Source organism: Xiphophorus couchianus, chromosome 11, assembly GCF_001444195.1.
Source record: "Xiphophorus couchianus chromosome 11, X_couchianus-1.0, whole genome shotgun sequence".
NCBI classification, from domain to species: Eukaryota; Metazoa; Chordata; class Actinopteri; order Cyprinodontiformes; family Poeciliidae; genus Xiphophorus; species Xiphophorus couchianus.
This window is the reverse complement of record NC_040238.1, coordinates 19856863-19882476: the sequence shown is the minus strand read 5'-3', so window position 1 is coordinate 19882476 and position 25614 is coordinate 19856863. Positions and strand designations below refer to the sequence as shown.

Here is a 25614-nt window from a genome sequence, read left to right as displayed (position 1 = left end):
AAATGATTGCCGCATTTATAGCTGCATGAATGTAAAAATACAGCCTACACGACGATTAAGTTATATTTACATAGTATTTTGAAGAGAATCACATAGTGGTTGTAATAACACTGACTTTGATAATCGTCTGTCAGTACATTAGATGTCATTAAGTAGACTTATAAAATCAAGATGTAAGTTGTAAAATGATTCTGCCACAAGAGGGCAGCACTAATACTAAAGACAAATAGTGGGAAATGTCATTTTGAGTGTGCTGTGTGTTTTACATTCAAAAGGGATTCACAGTAATAATCTGCACTAACTCCCAGAGATAAGACGGAAACAGGCTAACTCATACATGTATAACATTAAAACACTGAACAATGTTTTAATGTAACATGTTGTTATTATTTACACCATTGTTGTACAGCGTGCTCTACTGAAAACGGAAACTGAAAACAAATCAGATGCGAAGGCGTGACAAGCGCAAATAAGAACATAAACGTTCACGTTCTCGCTCTCTGTGGCGGGACAAATGCAAATAAGCGGATGTTGCGTAGATAGTTTTCCCGCGTTTTTGTCTCGTGAGTTTGGGTGCACTTGATTTTCTGCTTCTCTCACAATTCTAATGAGGTCACAATATGTCGTCTGAAGAGCTGCAGATAAATTAAAAGGTTTTACTAAGATATATGTATATATAAGTATAAATTGTCTTTATTTGGTTAAAAAAGAGGTAAAAGAAGTGAAGAAAAACGGCATTTGTCAGGCTTTTTCTTTGAACTGGAACCATAAACTTGGCGTCCCCGCCCTTCCGCCGTGTGCACTGGTTCGGAAAACAAACACACGTTCTAACTGTGTTTCAGGAAATAGGGCAGAGTTTGGTGTATTGTTGTGACGGAACTTGCTCGCTGGGTTTTAAATCTACCCGACGTTAACTGCGGTCTACAAAACCACCTGTCTGTGTTTTGCTTATTTGATTTGCTCTTTAGTGAAGCAGAGGCTGTGAGAATGCCGCCTAAAAAACGCCACTCTGGGACGACACAAAACAAGGAGCCGAAGCCCAGCGCTGACAGCGCTTCTCCTCCAGACAAGCAGGATAGCCCAGAGTTATCTGAGAAAAAGTAAGACAAGTAATTCGGAAAATCAAGAGAAGGCAGCATTTCAGCACCAAGCTGTTCGGTTTCTTTGTAAACATGTAGCCTTGTGTTTAGTTTATTAGCCAATATGTCAAATTATTCAACCCATTAATGTTAGCTTGACTAACGATCTGTTAGGCCAGCTGTTTAGCTAATTTCAACAGTAAGGCCTGCTATTAGGATAACACCAGTGAGTTTACAGCCTTTAATATACAATAAACACTTCCGCAAGATATTAGCTTGGAAGTAGCATGAATTATAACGCTGTCATAAAGCAGGAAAATGATTTGTGTTTGAACTATGTAGTACTGCTTCACTGGGATGCTGCTGCTGCTGCTGCTGTCAAATGACTTGAATGTTTTGCTCTTCTTATTCTCCACCTTTAGACACAGAGAAAAGCACGCTGAGTTTGTGAGTCTGTGTAAGAGCCTTCATGTTTCAGACCTGGTGTGTGACCGAGCCTGGACCCTGTGGGAATCCGTTCGGGAATCCATGGATAAAGTCCCTGTATGTATTTATTACACACACAGCTGTTTCTGCACATGTGTAACTTAAAACCTGAGGAGCTATATAAACCTTGTTAATGCTAATGATATAAAACTAATTTTACTTTATCCTTTATAAAATGACTGGAAAGTTTCCATTTCCTTTCATTGTTCTGAATATGTTTTTTCTCATTTAGGGCAGTCAGCAAAGACTTTGGGGCGCTTGTCTGTTTGTGATCATTACAGACATGGATATTAGTAGCTTTACTGTCACCCAAGTTTTGAAAGCTGTCAGTCTGAAGTAAGTGGTCTCCGTTTATTATTAGAAGATTTAATTCATAGTATTCATGTCTGCATCCATAAACACTCATTTCTATTCATCAAAATACACTGCCACGTGTTGTCCATAACTCCTCAAACTAATATCTACCATAAAGTTGGTGGTGGAAATAAACTAAACAGGATGTAGAGTTTGTCTGAAAAAAGCAGGTAGTTATTAAGAAGACTGTACAGCTAACATGACATAAAATAAAGACGACAGGTTGTAGTGAAATAATCTAAAAATCACTTCGCAATGAAGGAAAACGTTGGAGCCGCCAGCTTTCCTTCTTTAAAGGGGCGTATTATGTATTTTTCTGACCCATTGTGCAATTTTTTAGCTCTATTAAATACGTGTGTTACCTTCATATGTTGTAGACATGCTGCAGATATCAAACATAACTTAAAAGAAATTTGATGTTATAATTTGATGCCTTGAAATTGGCCTCTGTCTCTTTAAGAAGCTCCTGCTTTTTCTGACTCTGCCTTCATCACAACAATGCCTTCTCCAGTATGCTGTTTCCAACCGTTCTTATTAGCGTTAAACTGAGCAGTAGTAAGTAGTAAAAGTCAAAAAAAGTGATTTTACATGATACCCCCTTTAATGTATTGGCAATATATGTTGGTGTGCTTTACTACATACTGTGTTTTTTTGGTTATTTCCAGTTTTGCTCGCTGGGTTTTAAATTTACCCGACGTTAACTGCGGTCTACAAAACCATCTGTCTGTGTTTTGTTCATCAAAATACACTGCCAAATTTTTTCAGAGAGAAAATTTTCATAGATTTTCTCTATGAAAACTTAAATCCTCATTTACTAATAAAGTTTCTTAAAATATGTAATTCAAGAAGACCATTGATTGTACTGCACAAATGCTTATATGCGCTGGATTCACCATATAAAGCTTTGTAGTCTTTAGTAGGAAATGCATTCCCAATTTTATGTTTTTGTTTTGTTTTAGTTTGAAGCAGTTTTTGGCTCTGGTGAGACAACTGGATGTTAACCTGGATACAATTAGCATGAAGGTCAACTCAGCACTGACACGACTGGAGAAGAAGTACGACGTAATGCTGGCTCTTTACCAAAGATTTGAGAAGTGAGTGAGCACAACAACGGAGAAGAGATTTCTGCGAAATGTGGCACAAATGTAGCTGAATGCGAAATCTGTTTTTGTTTCAGAACGTGCAAGAACATCTTTGTTCTGACATCTGATGGCAGGTAAGTTGGGTTTAACAGTTGTCAACCATCATTGGTGGCACAGCTCTTTGAAAAGGTATTAAGTCCTCTAAATGTTTTTCACTTTGTCGTAGTACAAGGACAAGCTTCAGTCAAATTTTCTAATAAAATCTCAAAAGTGTGGCGTGCATCTCTATTTAGGGGCATCTGTGTAAATTGGAATACCACAAAATTAAAGGTGTGATTATAAAAGAATCCATCAAATAAAATTTCAAATAAAGTCTGAAAATATGTGATTATAAGTAGAAAAAGTACCGGGGTATGAATACTTTTACATACCGCTGTAATTCTTTTAACTTTTTGCAGTCTTGTTTAAGAATTGAGAAAAAAAAAAACACTGTTAATGCTTTCTTATCTCTTTTTCAAGGGAGAGAGAGACCATGCGGACCTGCTGGACAATGTTTCTTTTGGCAAAAGGTAGTTTTATTTCTTTTAGGAAGTTAAAAAAATAAAACAAGATCAGTAGAATCATTTTCACGTTAAGCCGTCCAACGTTTTTTTTTTTTTTTTTGCTTGTTTTTTCATGACTTCCCGCTCTGTGCTGTATTGTAGCTCTCAGTTTAATTCAAACATCAAGACTGTCATGCCAAATGCCGCCTTGTTTTTATCGGTTTGGGTGTTTTGGTGTCGGAGCGTCTCATGTGTTTCTCCTCGGCTGTTTGCAGGAAGAGCTTTGCAGATGGAGGATGACCTGGTCATATCCTTCCAGTTGCTGCTTTGCACGCTGGAGTTGTTTATCAAGCGCTGCTCTTCAGACCAGTTACAGTCTTTATATCGTAAGCCTCAGCAACATTTCATTCAAATTTCTTCGATTTAGGTATTTGAGCCACCTTTTCAATAGGAAAAGGAGATAATTATAGGAAAGCAAATAATTATGACTTAAAAAAATCACTATTTAAGGTTATATGCTTAAATGAGAACCATTCCAAGCAGATCTCTTTAGTAATTTAAGATCTTTAAGTATCGGATATTTAATTTTTAATTTTGTTTGGCAGAATCGGCCATTAGCAAGGTCCTGAGCCCACCGACACGAACATCTCGCCGCAACCAGAGCAAAGCCAAGTCCCGACCTTCAGAACCAGAGGTTGATGCGCAGCTTCTTGAAACCTTGTGCAAAGACAACGAATGCAATTTCGAAGAGGTTTCACAATTCTCTTCCGTGTTTGCACATACGAGAACATTTAACTTTTGCTCAGCTGTCCCGTTTGTTGTCCACATTTGCAGGTGAAGAACGTGTACCAGACCAGCTTCTTGGCTTTTCTGGACTCGACGGATCTTTCGAGATCCATCGACTTTCCTCAGGTGAGTGCCTGTTCTCAGAGCACCTGCTCCACTGTTTAGTTTTACTCTCTCCCCACAGCACTCACAGTTTCCATCATCTCTGTTGCAGCCGATGACATCTGTTCATTCTCATCCTTGAGTATTTGTTCGCACATAGTCAGGAACAGGACGTCCAGTTCTTTTATTGCAGAGGCAGAAATGAAAGCGTTGAGGCAGGAGGCTTCTGTTTACTGACATTGACACACTTCTGTGAAGAATGATATGGGAGATATATATTTTTCTGTAATATTGCCCCAGTAAAGGCCAGATGGTCAACATTACAGACTTTAGTAGTATATGTGTGAATGTTTGTCCAACCTTATTTATGCTACCGTGTATTGACCTGAATAAACAGCTTGAATCTTGGTAAGATTCGAGGGTACATAAACACATATTTTGCTTTCATTAAGGGGCAGCAAAAGAGAGTTTGCAGCTTTTTCTACAGAATTATTTTCCATATTAATTTTGCATCTGAAATCTGAACAGAGAGAAACAAAATGCAATGGCTTGTTAAAGTATTCATTATTTATTGAAAGATATCAAAGAGGGCAGGATACAAATGTACATCATCCTTTCAATATTATTTATTCATGACTTTCCACAAATATCTTACTGACAATAAATTTTTCTGTTTACCTGTTATGATACACAAAGCGACAACTTTAGGCTGGGCTTTTCCATTGTGACTCCAACTCTGTTAATTAATTTTTTTACTACATGGACCAAAATAGTCCAGCTGAAAGAACTCTGTCCAAACTGGTTCATTAACCTATACAGAAATCAATCATTATAAAAATGCAAGAATGATTATTTTTCTTGTTCACTCTGAGCAACAAGAACAGGTTAAGGATCAAGCTTTCAAATTATTTACAGTATTTTTGCGAGGTTTAATAAATGTGAATGCCCAAGTCTGCTTTTGGATTTTGTCTTTCTCCATAAAAGCTCCTTTCACAAACATCATGTCTGCTTGTGGTGTAATCTTCTCCTCAGGTGAATGATGTCAACCAACAGTATGAAGAGCTCTACCTCAAGAGCAGAGACATCGATGGACGTCTGTTTTTCGACGGGGATGAGACCGTTCTTCCTCCTAAATTCGAGATGTAAATCTTAAGATTCTCCCCTTTAGTGGCTGCTGTTGGCTTTAGCGAAAAGAGAGAAGGAAAAACAAATGTAATATTCTTTGTTCAGATCAAAGGTGGAGAGAACTCCAAAGAAGAACCAGCCAGAGGAAGATGGGCCGATGATCCCTCCTCAGACTCCGATCAGGTGAGTGTCAGAGGCTCTGCGTTCAGGCAACTGTGCGGCGACAAGGCAACAAAATGCAGTCGAGGTAGATGTATTTGGAGCTGCAGGTCAAAGTTACACCGACACCCATTTTCACAGTGAGAGCGAGAAGCTGGCATTTAAACCAGAGGGAAGTTCACCTCTTATACCAAGTAAAGGGGTGATGAAAAAAGAACAAACAACAAACACTACTTATACAAACCTAACACCAAAACAATAAATGGTACCATCTCACATTTACATGCATGCAAATCATTAGAACCAATTAAGATCAATCAAAGAATAAACTTAACTTAATATAACTCCTCAGAGTATTACCCCTCCTAACTGATCACTGAAAGTGGTATGCTCCAGGAGCTTTTTAACAGCACCTGGAGCACTTGTCTCCCTTTGCTGCTCCACCCTGCTGACGAGACACACACAGAAAGGTAAGCACTCAAACAATTAGCAAACTCAAATTAAACCAGTCTAAATCAGAAACAAACTGACATTTTCCCCCACGTTCTCCCTGAGCAGGAAGGATGGCCAGTCTCCCTGGCCCAAAAAGAATGTCCAACTAAATGTCACAATGTAACTGAAATAAAGAACTGACACAAAACACATTTGGTCTGTAAATAAATTCAATATAATATCAGTCATCATTTATTAGAGATGGAACCTCTGGTCTCCATCAGGAGTTCCAACCAGTTGGATGTCTTTCACCTGGTTGGTGCTGTGGAGAATTTATCCGTTCTCCATGCTAACTTCTTGATGTATGAGGTTGAAAAAGAGTCAGTGAGTTGAATTCATGAATTCCATTTATTAATACCAAAATACAGCTGGTCCTTTTCTCATGCTACCCTTAGGAGTTAGCAGGACAAAATGGCATCAAACAAAAATTTTCCATTCCTTTTGTTAGCCTCTATCTAAACTGCGCCCTAAGAAGGGTGTTCCCTATTGTGTCATATCCTTTAACCCTAGCTCTCATTTGCATTTTCTAACATGTCATTTCCTTTAGCTTTAGCTTAGCCACTAGCTAAAAGAGATGGAAGAAAAACAGAATTATTTATTCTCAACAGTGCCTTAGGGAGTTAATAAAGTTTCACCATAATAAGGGGAAACAATCATGTATTAAAAAAAAACCTTGTCATGACAGTCATCATTAAATTTTTCCTTCTGGGTTAATCCAGTTCCCACATTATATTCTGTTTTCTCCTCAGAGCTGCCATGACCTCTATCCGGATGCTCAGAGGAGATCTTCCCTCCAACGGGGATCAACCTTCTACTACACTGACCACATATTTCAAAGTGAGTCTCTTACACCACAATTAACCTGTTATTAAACTTGAGTTCTTCTAGTTTGATTAATTTAAGATGTTTTTGTGTGTCCTTTGTTGCTGTGATCAGAATTGCACTGTGGACCCGACGCAGGATGTGCAGAAACGTTTAGAGACACTTGGTCAGGCTTTTAGCCAGAAGTTTGGCGAAGCAGTGGGACCTCACTGTGTTGTGTATGGCAGGCAGGTATGAAGCTTAAAAGCACCACATCCTGTCCTGGACTAATCTTATCTCTTGCTAAAAGTTCTCTTCGTCTTTCAGAGATTTGCCCTTGGCGTCAGATTATACTACAAAGTAATGGAGGCTATGCTGAAATCGGTATAGTAACTTGTTTCTTTGTGCTTGGAAATTTTCAGTGTTAAAATGTGTCGAAATGGCTGAACTCATTGTAATCATTTGTTATTTTTTATGTTCTAGGAAGAGAAGCGTCTCTCTGTGCAAAATTTCAGGTATTTATAAGGTTCTTTTTGCAGTGCAACATAAAAAAATTATTCTTGCTGCCTTTAACTCTGATTTCTTAGTAATGGATGCATAACTTGTGCAGTCGGAAAAAGAAAGTACAACCTTGTTCAAATCTAGAACATATTAAAATAGTTTGGGGTCCCGTTTATAAAACATTGCGCAGGATCTGTGCTAAAAGTGTACTTATGCCAAAAAGAAAAAAAATTCGGATTTAAAAAAAACTATTCACACGAACATCAGAAAGAAATTTCCCCTCTATAAATCATAACTGCATAACTGCAAAGTTTGCTTACCACTTTCTGACCGCCTCATGTTCTGTCCTCTACACACCCACATTCAACCGTAAATGGTCAGCGCAAAGTACTTCATGAAGGCTGTGGTGTTTTTACATGAGCCTGCTGTTCAATGTTATTTTGTGGTCACCAATGGCAACCACAGAGAAAAGAATAGAACACAATTTCACAGAAGCAGAAATCTATACATACGTCATAAGTACATCGGGTCCACATAGTTTGAATTTGTATAGCTAAGGTTCACCAGCAGAAGCATAAATGACATTATTCTGTTGAATGCTGACAACAAAGCTGATTAAAGTTTGATATTTTGTGAAATTGAATGTCTTGAGATGAATTGTGATGCAGGGTAGCTTCAATTCCTCACCTCACCATGTGTGTGGTCGGTTTCCTCAGTTTCCACAACGAACGTACGTGCGGGTCAGAGTTGGTGTGAGAGAGCGCACCTTCTCCCGTCAAGTTTATTTTTTTTATAGTTCACGACCTTTATGTAGAAAGCAACACATGCCAATTTCAGGCCCCGTTTTGTGTCTACTCCAGCTTTATAAATGGTGATTGATTAGATTAGAAAATAATTTCAATGCAACCAATATAGTCAAAATGGAAAAGCAAACCAAAGTGAAATGGTTGACTCGACGGCTTGTGGTAATAACTGTTGCGAATCAAACTAGTTATTTTTATGATACTTTGTGTTCTTCTACGTCAGTGTGCTGTAATTTTATCTCTCTCATCTATACAAACGGCTTCCGGCATTTTGAAGATTGTGAGCGTTCTAGGTCTCATCACAGCATTTTATTAATCTTGAGCTCTGGTCTTTGACTGGGTCATTGCTCAATTTTTTATTATTAAAAATGTCTATCTATCAACCAATCCATCCGTTAGAGTTGCTGCTGTGTTTTGAACCTTTGCCCTGTTGACGATCTTATCTTTTGGTTCACACACAGTCATTTTTCTTAAAACAAGCCCAAATCTCTCCTCTGCGCCACCATGTTTATAATCAAACATCTCTAGTTTGGTCTTATCTGTTCAAAGGACATAGTCTTGCACTTTGTACGATTTCTCCTGGCAACCACAGAAAACGAGCCATAACTTCTCGCTGTTTGATTCTTAACATATAACTTTAAGCATTTAAAGTTTGGCAGCTTTTTTTCTTTTTTTTTTCTCATTTTTTCTGAGTGCTGTACTGTTTGACAGTGTAGTGAATTTGTCAGGATGTTCTTATCTGGTACCTTAAATACTTTCCTCTGGTGAATAATTTTTTGGTCAGCTCATTTAAAAATGGACTTCTAACCCTCGATGTCTGGCAATAACTGCTTCTCTGACCTTCCTGACATTGGGTTAATATTCATCTGTATTCTCCATGCTAGCAAATTTCCATAGTTTCTTGGTTTATAGAAGTGGTCACATCTGCTAATGAAAGGAAAGTTTCTACAGAATCTAGAGAAGTATGGATTTTAATTTGTGTCTTAAGAGTTTGTTCCCATTTTCTAAATTATTCTGATGAATCTGAAGTGTACCTTTTTCTGTTTTTCCTTTCTGGCTTGGACTCTTATAAGAAAGTTGATCATGTTGTTGATTTCTGTAACCTTGAGGCCAGAATTAAATAAATCCAAACCAAATGATTTTAAGTCCTGATTTGTGCTTCCTGTTTCTGGTATGTTTTTGTATTTCATTATCTGCCTTTTAATTGAACCAAATCATGTCATCTGCTTTCTAGTAAACTCCTCAATGACTCCACGTTTCACACATCACTCCTGGCCTGTTCTTTGGAGGTCGTCATGGCAACATATGAAGGTGCTCCCTATAATCTCCTAATTTGTTCAGTTCCCTACTACCTTTTCGTTCAATGTTATATTTTAAGTTACACCCTTCATTGCAGAAGATAAACGATTGTCTTTAACTTCTGCTCATTTCTGTGACCAGAGAGTAGTTTCAAGAACGGAGGAAGTGACCAAACTGGAACGAACTTGTGCTTCCCCTGGATTCTGAACGTCCTCAACCTCTCCGCCTTTGACTTCTACAAAGTGATCGAGAGCTTCATCAAGGCTGAACCGACACTGAGCAAAGACATCATCAAACATCTGGAGACCTGCGAGAACCTCATCATGGAGAGGATTGCATGGAGGACGGTCAGTCTCGCCACAACAGAACACACGAGCTGGTAATATGATTAGATGGTGTTTATTCGTCAGTGAGCAGGAGAAAAACAGTAGCCTTAACAGAGTATCAAATTCAACATTTTATAATATAGTATTTGAGTTAATGTATTATTTCAGAAAAATACTTTAGCCATTAAATGCAGTTGAGACATCATGTGTCCAGACAGCTGCAGGTGTTCTGAAAGTAGCATCCCGTCGAGGCCTGGTCCTCTGCTGGAGACCTGAGAAATGTAGTGCAGTTTGTTAATGCAGGGCTTTCCACCAGTGCATTATAAGCCTGGTGGGCTGCAGAAACTCTGTAGCCATTGCCTGTCTTTACTGGTCTTTAAGCTAACAACTTCAGCAAACAAAGTGACAGGTTACGCATAAAGAATAAAAATATTTTAGATGGGGCGTGCCGTGGTGTCATAGTGGTTAGCGCGACCCGTATTTGGAGGCCTTGAGTCCTCGCCGCGGCCGTCGCAGGTTCGACTCCCGGACCCGACGACATTTGCCGCATGTCTTCCCCCCTCTCCTTCCCCTTTCCTGTCAGCCTACTATCATATAAGGGACACTAGAGCCCACAAAAGACCCCTGGAGGGGTAAAAAATATATATATATATATTTTAGAGACTTTGATTAGGATGAAAGAACTGAAGTGCAAAAAAATTGTTTAATTGCTTTTTTATGTTTGCCTTTTAGAAGACTTTATAGTTGGTGTTTAGGTATTGCTAATAATGTCTTCCAATAACACATAATTAACTAGTTGCATTTTCAAATTTCCTGTCAACTTAAAATTTTTTTTTTACTCAAATACATAGTAGGCCGCTGAATGACTGCCCACACCGCAGCGCTTAGCAAGTTTTCTGGGGGAAACCCTGTTATGTCATAAATCGCTTTACTCAAATGTAGTCCTTCACTAATCAGAGAGTAGTTATTTTATTTAGTTTTAAGAATTATCTTATTACCTCTTTCCTGGTATTTCTTACTAGTAATTGTTGTTCAGCATTTATAAACCCACCTGTGTATTTTTTTTAAAGCTGCCTATATTTACAAATGAGAGTTTAACAGCTGAAAACAATGCAACAGAGCTTTCCTGCTAAAATATCTGCGGTAAGTCTTGCTCTCGCTCTCTGTTTCACAGCCTGGAAGAACCATAGACTTGCTCTTTAACATTATAGAAAAAAATAATGTGGACTTCCTCTGACCATCCTGAATTAACAGGTGACACAGAATATTTTAAGCAGTTTCCTAAAGCTTTTATGTTTCCTCTGACACCTCACTAATACAGAAACAAGGCAACTTGGAGTTCACTTTACTCACCAAAAACCAGTAGTGTTTAGCATTAAAAAGTTTCAAATAGGCTGTAATCCTTGGAGTTATCCTCCTTGGCATTGAATGCTACTGCCTCCACCTCCCGAAGTCTCCCTGTGCACCAGACTGCTGGAGAAATAATAGATGAGCGGATTGAGGCAGCAGTTAAAGCTTGCCAGTGAGAGCACGATTGGGTGCACAGTCTTGGTCAGCTTGGCCAGGCCACAGTGTGGCAGCAGCTTCATGTGTGTGAAGGTATAGCCAAGCAGATTGACATGATAGGGCAGGAAGCACAGCAGGTAGACGCCCAAAACCCAGTAAATAATTTTAAGGGTCTGCCGACAATTGCGGCGCTGGCTGCGACAGCGATGCCTTGACTTGCGGAGCACGCTCAGCACTCTGGAGTAGCTGTAGAGGAGTATCAGAGTGGGCAGCAGAAATGACCCCAAAACTAAACTCAGGGAGATCAGAATGAAAGTTCTGTGGCGCAGGGAGGACGGGTCGAGCAGACAGGGCCGGTTTTGGTGAGAAGCTGCCAAACGCAACAGCGGCAGACTCACGCTGAGCCCCAGCACCACACACCATATCCCCCCGCTCACAATCTGCGCAACACGCCGCCTGCGGAGGTTCGGCGACAGAGGGTGCACGACAGCAAAGTATCGGTCCACTGCAATGCACACGAGGAAGAAGATCCCGCCGTACAAGCTGATGTATTTGAGGATGAAGGTGATCTGGCAGAAAGCTGCTCCAGGAGTCCAGCTGGTCAGGTCCTCAGTCTTCGACCAAGCTCGAGCCTTTTGGTGGTAGTAGTAGATTCTCATAGGTAGAGAGATCACAAAGAACATGTCGGCGAAGGACAGGCTGGCCATGTAGACGGCTGTGCTGTTCATAGTGCAAGAGGACGTGTAGAGTCTGTGCAGAGCCAGGCTGTTGGTGACCAGTCCCAGCAGGAAGATGACGCTGTAGGACACCTGATAGAAGGTGAAACGGTAGCTTGTATCCACAGTACAGTTAAACAAAGGCGAGCTTGGTTTTCCCTCCAGTTCTGTTACGTTCCACAGCTCCATGTCTCAAACGTTTTCTAAATCGCTCGCATGTCCAGAGCGGCGCGTTCTGTGTTGCTTCTACTGGAGATATTATACCTGTCACAAGATGGTACAAATTAAAACAGGGTTTTTATGAAGGTAATTTAGCTTAAGTGACTCCTTTAAATACTCCTATGACTGACATGGTCAAATGCATCCAGCCAATGAAGTTTTAATGCCAGCTTTTCCTAATAAAACATGTAAACATTTGATTTCATTACATTGAGAACGCAGCACTTCTCAGTATTTCACTATTTACACATTAAATATCTCGTAAAGTTTATGCTTGATTGAGATGGGTTGACATTTTAATTTTGGATGTTGGCACGTAAGCAAACATGTCGTTAAGCATTTTTCAGCGTTATGATAGGCTTTGACTGTAAGCACTTTTTATTAATGTTTACTTTGTGTTATGAGACATTTTTGGTATTTACACAGTTGATCAGCTTCTCTATTCTGTCAAAACCACTTAAACCACAGCTAGTGACAGTTTACGCTAAGGATGCACGATATAGTGCAAGTTTATCATTATTGTGATATTACTGTATACAATTTGGTTAAGAACTGCTTGGCCAGTAAGTGAATACTTATTTTTATTTATTTAGGTACCTTGCATTCAGATGCTGCAAGGCTGTATTTTATTTAGTGACACTTTTATTCCGTATATAAAGTTTAGAAGGTGAAGAGGTGGTAAGGTTATTATTAAGAAACTACAACTGAATTGTTTTATTGCCAAAACAACAGACAGAAACACTTCTTCAATAAAACATTGTTGTTCAGATGGATATAATGGATTTAATTTTTCTTTCAATAGCTAAATAAACTACTTTTCTGGTGTTTATCTATAAACCCTAAGCAGAAAGAGGTTAACACAGCTGAGAAGTCATATTCCTATTGCAATATTCACCTACATAATCACATATCAGGTGTTCCTGCATAGCCCCAGTCTGACTTAAATTTTCTCTAACTTCATAGGTTCAAAGGTATTTTAGCAGCATTCATTTATTTTAAATAATTCATCATCATTATTATATATAGTAAAGTATTTGATTGCTGAGCTTTTCATTGTATTAACAAAACATCTTGACTGTAAAAGCACTTCGGGTTTTTAAAGGTGCTGTGCAAATGCATGCAACAATCTTTAATTGGGACTTTAATGCAATTATTTTGATTAATTAATTATAAAAAAAACACTCGTATTAAAGGAAAATTCAGCATTTAATTCCACTGTGAAGTGTTAACTCATAGTATTAATGCTTAAATGAGGAAAACTTAGATGTTTGAGTGCAAGTGGATACAGAGCAGAATGATCTCAGAGTTGTGTGACAAACTCTTTCCCTCGTATGTTTTACTAGTGGTGGAGAGAAGTATTCAGTGATTTAATGACGGGATTATTTCAATAAAGAGCGCTGGACAGCAAAGTATTAAAATGTATGACATCCCAAACTTGTGGTTTATTTCCCCCCAGGACATTTTGCCTGAAAACAAAACCACAGCTTTCTAGTTTCCAGTAGATCACAGTAGAACCTGTTTTACATAATCACAGCCCAAAATCTCAGTGTAATTTGCTTGTCTTGTCAAATGCTGCTGTTTCATAAAAATGCAAATACAAAGCCTCTAATTGATTACAAGCATTTTTCTACTACATCTTACCAATAGTCTTTAAAAAATGTTATTATTCTTATAATGTGCCTATGAATAATTAGTAAAATGGTCTTACTGTGAACCTGAAATCAAATAATATTTGCAAAATGTGTCAATTTTCATATATTTGATCAAATTTATATTAAGATGCAGAAACTTCATATCCAATTTTTGCCACCATCTGACTTAAATAATGTAGAAAACATATAAAATATATATTCTAGACATTGTTTTATATTTTTTTGCAAAAGCAGTGGTGCCTAAGCTTCATTAAAATAGGTAAATCAGTAGAACTCACCGATATCAAGGCCAGCAGTGTGATAAATAGCGAGCTGGAAATGGGCACCTATTACTCCATCCTGCTTCACCTGCATGCTACTGATCTGCTCTACAGACAAAGATCTCTACCGTTTTCTCTCCTCTTGGTTCTGCTCTGCTCCCACCCTCCATCCCTGCACACTTCAACATTTTCACTGCACAGTTTAAATATTTGTCATTTAGAAAACTTTACATATCCTGATCAACAGGTTATTTGTCTGATAAGATAGTTTTCTTACTAAACTGTAAAGTCGTTAGCCTTTTGTTAAAGCTAATTTGCTTTATTAACTCCTGGATGCAGTTATATTTACATCTCTTTAAAAAAAAAGCCTTTAGAAATTATTCTTATTAACCATATTTCTGTCTATTTGGTAGATGAATAACAGGAAGTTGCTGCAATCATATATCCTTATAAGCCAATGATGGGGTAGATGCTCTTTCAGTCAACTTTTTTTATACTATTTGATCCAGATCATGTAGCTGTCTATCAAAACTTTTGTTTTTCTGTTTATCTAAAAGATTTCACACTAATATTTATGATAAAATTTTGCTTGGCAAAGTATTTCCTTTATTTCAAACTCAGTACTTTTACAAATTTTGATCTGTTTGAGGATCTAACATGTTGTATTTACTGTGTAGAGAAGCAAATGCAAAATGCATTTTATCAAATGAATTTATTTTTAGCATTTTGTAAGTGGAAAAGCCCATAGAGAAAAAAGTAACTCCCTACCTAGTTAAGTAATTAGTTAAATTTGATTAACCACATTTAAAAAACAAATTGCATTTAGTTTCACATGCCCCACCCAGGCAAGATTACTTCCTGCCTGTAGAAATATTAGGTCATTGAAGTAGAACCTCTCTGGCAATATAATGGACAAAAACATTCTCAAAAACAGAATGTCATGCCTGGATCCCCCCCAAAAAAATCAAGAAAAGAGAAGAAACAAACAAAAAAAACACCTTTCAAATCATTGTTCCACAATAAATGTACGAACAGAAACCCGCTGTTATAGATTAACTTTTTACTTTCACATCATGCAAACGTATCTACTGAGACCAGGGGATGCGTGTGTTAAAGCATGAGATTACAGGACCGAGGCTTCCATCATTTATTGAACAATATCCAAGGCACAAAGCTAAACTCTTTCACTGTCCTCTTGCAGGATGTTCAAATGCACTTAGTTCACTTCGAACACAAGCAAGGTTGTTGTGCACCATTCTCAATATGTTATCATTTTGACCTTTTGGTAATCAACATTTATCAAATGAGACAGACAGGAAAATCATGCGGTGCATCTGCTCTGTGTACACAGCAGCCCCCTGCAGCAGCTGCAGATTGTATCATATCAGTAAAGTACTTATGTTATGCAACCCAATCTTATCCCTTATAGTTTATAGTTTGTGATTTTCTTTGTCTCGGTTAAGGCCAGTGTTAGTTACGGTATCTAATCATTAGAGAAAGACTTGGCCAAGAAGACCTCAGTGGGAGTAATCCCAGGTAAAAAAGCCCCTAAAACAACAACAAAAAAAACATTGCACACCAAAAGGAACACAAAGACCCATCTCACATTTGCAAAAAAAAAAAAAAACTTGAACACAAAGACCTTTTGGGAAAATAATCAGTGGACTGACGAGACAAAACGGGTTGTTTTGCCATTTCATCTGGTGTAAAACTAACTAACAGCATCTAGGACATCGTACTACCCATCAAACGCAGTGCTGGTAGTCATGTAATGGTCTGGGGCCACTCTACTGGTTCAGGACGATAAACGATAATATTGTTGTCTTGAGACCAATTTTCAAGTAATACAATGGTATACAAAGCAAGAACACATTGTCAAAAAAATCAAGAAACTTTAAATTCTAATGAAAATTTAACACTATAACTGGAAGATATTTGAAATATCCAAAATAAACAAACAAGACAGCAAACCAAATTAATTATGAAGGCTCTGTCAACAAAACTGTCCTAGGTGAAACCAATGCACAAAGACTGGAGACCTTTGTTTTCCAGTCTCTGGTGGAAGTAAAAAGAGAATAGAGAAAAATGATAACCCATACTAATGGAAATATTGAGCTATTTTTAATGTATTATGCAATTAATTGATTTATTACTCATTGGAACAGGCCTAACCATCAGTTTATGATCTTGAGTTATTTAACCAGTGGGTTGCCATGTTGAACCCTTGCTCTGTCGGTCTGTTGTTGTGTCCTTGGGCAAGGCACTACTAGTGTTTGCCCAGTGCAGCCAATTGCGTGGATTCTGTCAGTCTGTTAAACATGCCAACTCTTTGCAGAAAATACCCCAGCCTGAGATTTTAACCTGATTGCTGCTGGGCCGCAGGGCAACCAACTATGTCACCATGCTGTCCAAACTCTGGTTATACCACATGATAATGATGCAAAGTACACAAGCAGGTCATAATGAATGTTTTAGAGAGTCCTAGTCAAAGTCTGGACTTTAATCTGATTGAGACACTGGCAAAACCTTAAACAAGCTGTTCATATTCAAAACCATAATTTGCAGCTAAATTCAAGAAATTACGCAAAAAAAGACTGGGTCAACAGTGACCGTGATCAAAAACGCTGGTTGGCAGTTGTGGCACAACTGTAATTAGGTTTAATTTTTTGTACAGTACTTATTCAAGTTTCTTTTGTCCAGTTTTAAAGGTTGTTTGTTTTTTAAAACAATAGCTGTTAAGAAGACAACATAAATCTGTAAACAAATAATTGTATGTGATCAGGTTCATCCTACCAGCAGACTGTAATCCAACCCGTTTTTTTTTTTTTCCACCCACAGATTTCATTGAAACCTATATTTCACTCTAAATACTTGTGGAACAGCTGCTTCCTTCCTCACTGTGTTTTGTGAACATTTTCACCTCAGGAGGCATGCTTTGGCTCGCATGCTTTGGTTTCTCTGTCACTGGAGACGATGAGTCTATTCTTGTTTGCATAGACCCTCAGGCCAAGCCGTTCAACAAAAAAATGCAGTAATGCTCAGTCTTGCTGTGCAAACCTTCACAAGGTGGAGCAAATATTTCACAAGCTCCACGGTATTTTGTTTGAAAAGAGCCATGGTTTCATTGGCAGGCGGCCCCAAAGCACTTCACACTACATTCAGCCATTTATACATTCACGCACACATTCACACGCTGAATTAAATGCAAGCTAAAAACATTTTAATGTGACATATTTAAGGTCCTTTCTATATGGCCATCTGGAAGAGTAATTGGGCAGGTCCAAATTAATCATGTTCACATTGTTTGTAAAGGCTTCAGCCAAAGGCCACACCTGAAATGTTTCTTCAGAATCATTGGCACTGTTGTGGCTAAACTCTAACTGCACATAGAGAATGTAAATTTAAATTTCAACAATTTCTGGGTATAGAAAAACAATATGAAAAGACTAGATGTTTCCTGATTTTATGTTTTTGTTCCATTGTCTGAAAGTTTTAATGCATCATCTTAGCCTGTAGTTTTGCAAGTTCTGTTATGAAGCCTGGCTGTGACAGAAATTGCTGCCATAAATTAATCATACTCTTCTGTAATTGCAATTGGTCTGCAAAAGTATGGGATTTTCACTAGAACTGTTATGTTTGGACCCTCGATACACAATGTGGTATTAACCAGTAAGACAAATATGCTCACTTTACACCACCTTATTCACTTAAAAAATCAAGTTCAACTCGAATCTTAAATAAAATAGAAGTTGTTTTATTTACTCAATTTGTAATTCATTACGAAGAATGCTATGCTGTAAGGTGCACATTGGGCTCATTGTGACTACAGAATACACAAATGACTACAAATGTCATACTACATCACCTTAAAAGAGCAATAATTCTGGTTCAGCTCTTATAAATAAAATTACAGATACAACATCACATGTGCAACAATTATTTAGAGCATGTAAATTGGTCATTTACACCCATTTCCCAGGTATAAGCTGTTATATAAAAAGTTGCAACACACCGTTCTTCTGTTTTATTGCTTCCTAGGGATCATCATCATCCTTAATCTCAGTCTAAAGTCTGGTGTTTTCTGTTTAGAGTAACTCCTTATTACTATATTTGTTTGGACTTCAAAGTCACTGTGCTTCAATTCAAGTTTTACCAATACCAACTCTACTTGTTGGGTTACTGCTCATATTAACAGTATAACTGTCATCAAACAGTCGACTCATTTATTTTGGATCTGATGCCCGTTGATGGTGCCCTCGTGATTGCCGTATTTGAACTGGTTTGTGAGCTGTCTGTTTGCAGTTTGTGAAATAGTCTGGTCCCGTGATACCAAACTGTCGACTTTCGCTTGAAGGAGCTTTGAATTGTCTCTGAAGTGAAGTAGTAAACAACTGGATCAAAGCAGCAGTTGGTCACTGCTATGCAGAGAGCTATGGGGTAGATAGTTCTGACCACATCCTCTGCATTGCACCCCTGTAAGACTTTGGTGCGCACCATCGCGTAGAAGATGAGATTAACGTTGTACGGAATGAAACAGAAGCAGAATATGAGCAGATGCACGATGACCATCCTCAAGACCTTCGCCTTGTTGAGGCTCCCCCCGCGGCTGATCGTGTGAGGATTCTTCAGTGTCCGTAACACCATCACCGAGCAAAATATGTTGAGCATCAGTGGTAGAATGAAACCCACGGTCTCAATAAAAACCACCACCTTCGACAGCTCAGTCTTCCACTGTTTTTTCGAGTAGTTCTCGAAGCAGAATTTTGAGTCGTTAGAATTGGTGTTTGCTTCTGAGGTGGTGTCCAGGTATAGCCCAATGGGTATACTACCAGAGAGAACCACTACCCATACCCCTACGCAGGCCAGCTTGGCGTTTCTCTTTGTGCGGATCCTCTGGGATCGGAATGGGTGCACAATGGCTAGAAAGCGGTCCATGCTGATGCAGGTGAGGAAGAGGATGCTGCCGTACATGTTGGTATAGAACAGGGAAACGGAAATCTTGCAGAGGACGCCGCCAAACATCCAGTTTCGTTTGATGAAGTACACAATCCGAAAAGGCAGGCTTAGGACGAAGAGGGTGTCCGAGACCACAAGGTTCATCATGTATGTGGTGGTCTCATTCCGTACTTTCAGTGTACAAAGAAAGATGTACGCCGCTATTATGTTGAATAAAAGTCCCATTGCAAACACCAGGCTGAAGACCACGCTGTATAGAGGGTACTTAAAGTCATCATTTTTCTCACAGCTGCTGCTGCTGTTGTTCATGTTTAGATCCTGCATGTCAGTTTAAAATCTTCAAAAAATAATACTCTCTTTGCCCTTAATTTTTTCTCTTAATCCTATGCTCAACAGGCAGGAAAAAGTTCAGCTGTGCAAATTACCTTCTTTTTTCTTCCAGAGTCTTTTATTTTCTCCTTGTGAAATATTTCTATTGTCCACTTGGAAAAAAAATAATAAGTGTGGTGTCCTCTTCACCGTCTCTCTCAGTAGAGTGGTTTAATCCCTTTAGAAAGAAGAATCATGTGTTTCTCGTCAGCTCTGTGAACAGTCGAGTGGCTCTTCCCCTCTCATGTTCTTCCGTCCGTTCCTGCAGCGGGCACATGGCGATTGTTAACTCTAGTCTTGGTTTACTGTAAATCATAAAATCACACAGCTGTCTGCACATATGTAGCTCGCAGGAGGAACTGGTTGGACGGTTAGGGCAGGGAGGAGCCAAAGTCCTCCCTCTGATACAGGGACACTAATAAGCACTGACACATTTGGAAACCTAACATTTGCATCTATCACAATCAGTTCTGTCTGTGATATAACAAAGATAAGGTCATGCTTTAGTTTTTTGTCAGAAGAAATAGTATAGATGTGTTATCTGAAGACATTTGAACCAAATTACTTACTAAACCTGCTGAAAGTTTGACTGTAATGATATATTGTAATGTATGTTATTGAAGCCATAAAACAGTTTGTGCTTTTGAAATTTCAGTGATGTCAGCAGGGCGTGATATAATGTTCTAGTGGCACGTCTGTGCTGGTTTGAGTATTTCTATTACCACATGCTTACCCTCGACTCCCTTTTTATGATGCTCTAGTTTTGTACTGTTTTGGTGCATAATGATAATAATACCACAATTCTCTAACTAAACTAATGTTCTTAATGAAATGACCAAGTGTTAAAGCTCGGATGTGTGTAGGGGTGAACTTACCTGTGTCAATGTACCTACAGTTGGGAGTGTCTTGTGTCAACATGGTACGAGAAACAGATGTTTTCTATTCATAGATATTTTTGAGTTGTTTTTTTTTTTTTTAATAACAATTTTGCAAGGGAAATTTGTTTTTGTCCAACTTATCACAATATTGAAGAAAGCTGCAAATAGAAATATATGCTACATCACTTTGAAATCTCAAGAGTTGAGTGTGGTTTGTTGTTCATGATAAAAAAAATAAACACTTGTATTTGTGAATTAATTAAACCAAAGTACGTGAATATGGTAGCATCATGCTTGTGCCGTGTTTTACTAAAGTCGGTGGAACGACAAAGAAAGACTACCTCCAAACTCTTAAAAATCATTTCAGATCACTTTCCAAATGAATCCAGATATGTCCTAAAACTAGTTTGCAAACTAACATTCAGATCTCTTACCTTTATTATAAAATATTTGTGAACTTTGTGGCAAATAACCCAGCTAATTCAAATAAACTACCATTTCTTTTCATAACAGTAGTCCAGCATCCTACCAGCATCATACCATAGGTATTGTTGCTAGCAACAACACCCATTAAACGTTTGAATGCTTTGAATTAAACTCTATCAAAGTACATGGAGACACAAAGCTTTTGCTTACTGTGCGCTTTGTTGCCCGAACAATTTATCAGGTTATTACGTAACACTTATACAGAGAGCAGAGTTTTAACAGATGGTGAGTAAATATTCTTTGATCACATGCAGGAAGATTTTAGAGCAGCACTGTAATTAGACTTTCTCCTTTAAATGAACTGGTGTGAGATACATTAATCAGTGTGGAGAGCAACGATTCTTTGCATGAACAAGATGCACATGCACAAAGTTGAAGGTAAATCTCTGTGTCTTTGCAGGGCTCTCCGCTGTTTGAGCTTCTGAAACAGGAGCATGCGAGCGCAGCAGCGGAGCCGGTGGAGACTCCAGCCAGTTTCAGCCAGCCGCTGCAGCACAGCCACACCGCCGCGGACCTGTAAGTTGTCACACTACCAATCTGATTTTGACTTCTTGTGAAACAGAGCCCAAAAACGTTTCGACTATTACAAAACCACTATGAATCATAAATGCCGTTATAGGGATTGGTCAATTCCATGAGTCATAACAAGTTTCCTCTCCACATAGCGGTGAAGCTTTATCAGTGTTTAGATTATCATTAAAGTGGAAAGTTTTTAGACTCCGTTTCGATACTTTGACAAACTCCTCCCTCTGCTTTCTGTATTGCATGTTGCAGATATCTCACACCAACACGCCCAGCATCGCGGGTCTTGCCTCCTGATTCCCCGGCCACGCCGCCCCAGCAGCCCACTGCTTCTCAGTCCACCTCCCAGGCGCCCTGCCAAGCTCCGAGGCAGCCAAAGTCTAACTCCCTCAGTCTCTTCTATAAAAAATGTAAGATGCGCTTTAGTCGTTTTGATCATTCTTTTATAAGGATGGCTGTGGTACTGCCTCCTTGGCAAATGTTAACATATCACTTGAGTTCATGTAAAAAGGGGTTATTACAGAATCCAGCCAGTGAAACTGATTAATAGATCTGAAATTACACTCGTCTCAAATTTTATTATAAAGAAAATTTTAAAAGGTGATACTCCATTCAACTTTTTGTGGTTGTATTATGACTTGATGCAAAAGGTTGAATACAAATCGTATCTTTGCTAAACACTGTAGCTGCCAGTTTAACACACTGATTGCCTCCTATCACCCACTTTTCTCCTATCACTTATTTATTTTATTTTTATTTGTAGTGTACCGCCTGGCCTATACAAGGCTAAAGACTCTCTGCTCATATCTGCTGTCCTCTCACCCTGAACTGGAGCCCATAATATGGACCCTGTTTCAGTACACCCTGCAGCATGAGTATGAGCTGATGAGAGACCGCCACCTGGACCAGGTACTAAAGCGGAGTGAAGTTCCCATTAATTCACTTTCTGAGTTACTTTCATCTTTCTCCAACTTCTATATTTTTTTCCCTTTCTTTCTTATTCAGCTGATGATGTCGGCCATGTACGCCATATGCAAAGTGAAGAGTGTCGATCTGCGCTTCAAGTCCATCGTTTCGGCCTACAAGAACATGACAAACACCAACCAGGAGGTGATGCAGCTTGACAAACATTCTACTCTTCTGACGCAAACTTGTTTAAAGTTAAAATTATGACACACTAAACCCTCAACTGTTTCTCCGACTTCTGCAGACCTTTAAGAACGTGCTGATCATCGAGGGCCACTATGACTCCATCATTGTCTTCTACAACCAAGTGTTCATGCAGAAGTTAAAAACGAATATCCTGCAACATGCGTCCATCAGGGTGAGACATCACAAGTCACAATTACAGCAAAGTTTTTATAAAAATAATTTCAGAAACGTCAGTACTTAAATGTTACTTCTTTTACTTTTTGCAGCCGCCTCCCCTTTCTCCAATTCCACAAATTCCTCGCAGCCCATACAAGTTACCCAACTCTCCTCTGCGTGTGCCTGGGAGCAACAACATCTACATCTCCCCTTTGAGAAGCTCCCGCATGTCGCCGGGTATCATGACTCCTCGCTCCAGGTCAGTCCTGCCCTTTGTTGGTAAATTTAATATTACACACTCTAAATACAGACAGCGCTTTTAATGCATTTCTGTATTTTACCTTTGCAGAATGTTGGTGTCCATTGGTGAATCATTTGGGGTGAGTAGTTATCAGAATTGAAGTTGCACATTGCTTTGCAGAATTGTTCAGAATTAGAGGCTGCAAAAAACAAATACTCAGTGAAAATTTTGCTTCAAGTTGATGAAATCTGACTGAACCTTAGGTATATTGGGAAAAAGAATGGGCAGACATTACAGTCTGCAGATGTGCTGTAAGAGCTGTGAAAGTCATTTCTACAAAGAATTGACTCTTAAGGCTGAACCTAAAGAAAGGCACCCTTTGAAGATTTTTTATTAATAAAAAAGTTTGAAAAACTGTGTCCTTTTCCTTTACAATGATGTACTACTTTGTGTTGGCCTATAAGATGAAATGTCAACATAAACGTTTGTGGCTGTAATGGGATAAGATGTGGAAAGTTTCAAAGTATCTTTTGTAAGGCACTGCAATATTCACCAGTAAAAGAAAAGTTATACCACCAGTTATTTTCTATTAGTTCCATTAAGACAATATCAAGGTACGCAAGAGGTATTGTTCATGTTTGTGAGGTTTGAGTGTGTTCAGTAATTGATTCATTTCTACAAATATTGTTTGAATTTGTCACAATGAACACCCGGACATATTGTGATGAGATTGACAACTGTGCAGTTAGTTGAATTTCCCTCTCTGGTTTTGCCTCTTCCGTTCCTGCAGCTGGGCAATCGCTTCCAGAAGATCAACCAAATGGTCAACAGCGAACGTTCCCACAAGAGAACGATGGACCAAAGCGCCGCCATCAAGCCTCTGAAGAAGCTGCGCTTTGACGTGGACGGGCAGGATGAAGCAGACGGCAGGTTGGTATCAAATACCTTAGCCAGGGCCGTACTAATTAGACGCTGTCATGTTTTATAATTCCTATCCGAAACATATTGTTACACATTTTGCCGCATGTGAATAAAATAAGAATGGATTTTCTTTTTTCCAGTTTAAATGTTTTTGTTAGAGCATGAAATGACAATTCCTGTGTTTTGGAATCAATTAAATATCAAGTTTGTCAAAGGATTCAAATGGTGCATTTCAGCTGAGTTTGTTTATTTTTATGCAGCAAACCTGGAGGGGATTCGACCCTGATTCAGAAACTTACAGAGATGAGTAAGTGAAAGTGGCTATCAGTTCCCATTTCTGCTTTTGTTGGTTAAATTCTGCGTGTTTTTGTAGCACTTTGGTTTGTTTCGGTTGTTCATGAAGTGTGGTTTCCGTTTCCTCAGGCTCCACTTGGAGTCGCATGCATGAGCAGAAGATGAAGGAGGAGCCCGAAACGAGGGACGAGCCACAGTAAAGCCTGCCAGGCCCACCTGCACTGTTTGTCACTAACACTTCTGTTAGTTCACACATTAAGTGGAACATGCAGCTTCTCTGTACATTTAATAATGTGTTTTAGTTTTTATTTAACTTTGAGGATGTGGAAGACTTTCTTCTCTTTTTGTGTTTAGGCTTGAAGTAATTTTTATTACAGGATTTTTATTGTTCTTTGGACTTTGATATTTCCAAAGAACATTTTTTTTTTATTTTAGGAGTGTGATTAGTTATTTCTCGTTGAGGAAGTCATTGTTTCTCCTCATGGATCTTCAGTATATCAACACATGATGCTTTTTTTTTATATAGCAAAAGCCTTAATTATGATTCAACATTTCTAGTGTTAAATCATGGCTGTTGTCTACACAGTAGGAGTAAATTTTTTGGTTTTTCTTTTTTTTTTTTGCCAATCAAATCCTAACATCGGAAAACTGGACACAGCGGGGGGTTTTCAGATGGCCAATATGGATCACTGGCCGGGGTGGTATTCTGTCAAGGGGGAGCACAAACACATAGAAATAAAAAAAGATTATTTCAGTCTACATTTTTGCACCAAACAAGTTTCTACACTCATATTTTCTAAAACACTGATTTTTGATTTGTGAAATCCATAGGATGCAGAAGGAGTAGCTTACCCAGGGAGTGGCATTCATATTATACACAACAGGAAGTCAGCCATGATGAACAAAGGACACAAAATATTTCTTTGTGGCCTGAAATATAAAATTTTCTAATGATTGTTTTTTAAAAAAATATTCTTAAAACAATACAGATCAAATGCAAAAATCTCCAATATGATTTAAACTCTTCTATTAGTTTTTACACTTGTAATTTTGGGGAATAGAAGTAAAAGATCCAGAAAAGGTGAGAAGTTCATCACTGATCATGTGTAGCAAGAACATAGAGCAGTACGTTGTGTAACGATAAATGTGTTTATAGTCTAATCTATTTAGTAGATTCCACCAAACCAAATGTAAGAAAACATCCGTCAAGTTCTGACTCTGTCTGTTTTTCATTTGTTGAAAGCAGTTTTTTCTTCTGCTGTTGCGAGATGGTTAAACTGATTATTGGAAAAAAAAAAAATGTTGCTCAACTGATTTGATTTCTGTTTTGTGTTTTTTCTTGAAATACA

At 38.5% G+C, this 25614-nt stretch overlaps 3 protein-coding genes across 3 annotated transcripts; 1 reads left to right on the top strand and 2 right to left on the bottom strand.

Annotated features, from left to right (window-relative positions):
• The first annotated feature begins 827 nt into the window (after positions 1-827).
• rb1 (retinoblastoma 1) lies at positions 828-25552 on the top strand. The gene is made up of 27 exons (XM_028031622.1): positions 828-1100; positions 1502-1622; positions 1798-1901; positions 2879-3013; positions 3097-3135; positions 3521-3570; positions 3819-3929; positions 4149-4294; positions 4378-4455; positions 5464-5573; positions 5662-5739; positions 6957-7044; positions 7144-7260; positions 7336-7392; positions 7492-7523; positions 9547-9623; positions 9753-9958; positions 21380-21495; positions 21754-21911; positions 22265-22410; positions 22507-22611; positions 22712-22825; positions 22920-23068; positions 23159-23189; positions 23841-23980; positions 24232-24278; positions 24395-25552. The coding sequence occupies exons 1-27, from the start codon at positions 988-990 to the stop codon at positions 24463-24465; spliced, it is 2739 nt and encodes a 912-aa protein (XP_027887423.1). The 5' UTR covers positions 828-987; the 3' UTR covers positions 24466-25552.
• LOC114153226 (lysophosphatidic acid receptor 6) lies at positions 10773-17113 on the bottom strand. Its single transcript, XM_028031625.1, has one exon. The coding sequence runs from the start codon at positions 12346-12348 to the stop codon at positions 11347-11349; it is 1002 nt and encodes a 333-aa protein (XP_027887426.1). The 5' UTR covers positions 12349-17113; the 3' UTR covers positions 10773-11346.
• LOC114153225 (lysophosphatidic acid receptor 6-like) lies at positions 18024-19957 on the bottom strand. The gene has a single exon (XM_028031624.1). The coding sequence runs from the start codon at positions 19568-19570 to the stop codon at positions 18497-18499; it is 1074 nt and encodes a 357-aa protein (XP_027887425.1). The 5' UTR covers positions 19571-19957; the 3' UTR covers positions 18024-18496.
• Positions 25553-25614: the final 62 nt, after the last annotated feature.

Bases quoted from the DNA above. Each gene is read 5' to 3' on its own strand.
- LOC114153225 (XM_028031624.1), bottom strand. From the start codon at position 19,570: ATGCAGGATCTAAACATGAACAACAGCAGCAGCAGCTGTGAGAAAAAT.
- LOC114153226 (XM_028031625.1), bottom strand. From the start codon at position 12,348: ATGGAGCTGTGGAACGTAACAGAACTGGAGGGAAAACCAAGCTCGCCT.
- rb1 (XM_028031622.1), top strand. From the start codon at position 988: ATGCCGCCTAAAAAACGCCACTCTGGGACGACACAAAACAAGGAGCCG. The intron at 1,101-1,501 runs GTAAGACAAGTA...CTCCACCTTTAG, and splicing joins CCAGAGTTATCTGAGAAAAA to ACACAGAGAAAAGCACGCTG. The intron at 7,261-7,335 runs GTATGAAGCTTA...TTCGTCTTTCAG, and splicing joins GTGTTGTGTATGGCAGGCAG to AGATTTGCCCTTGGCGTCAG.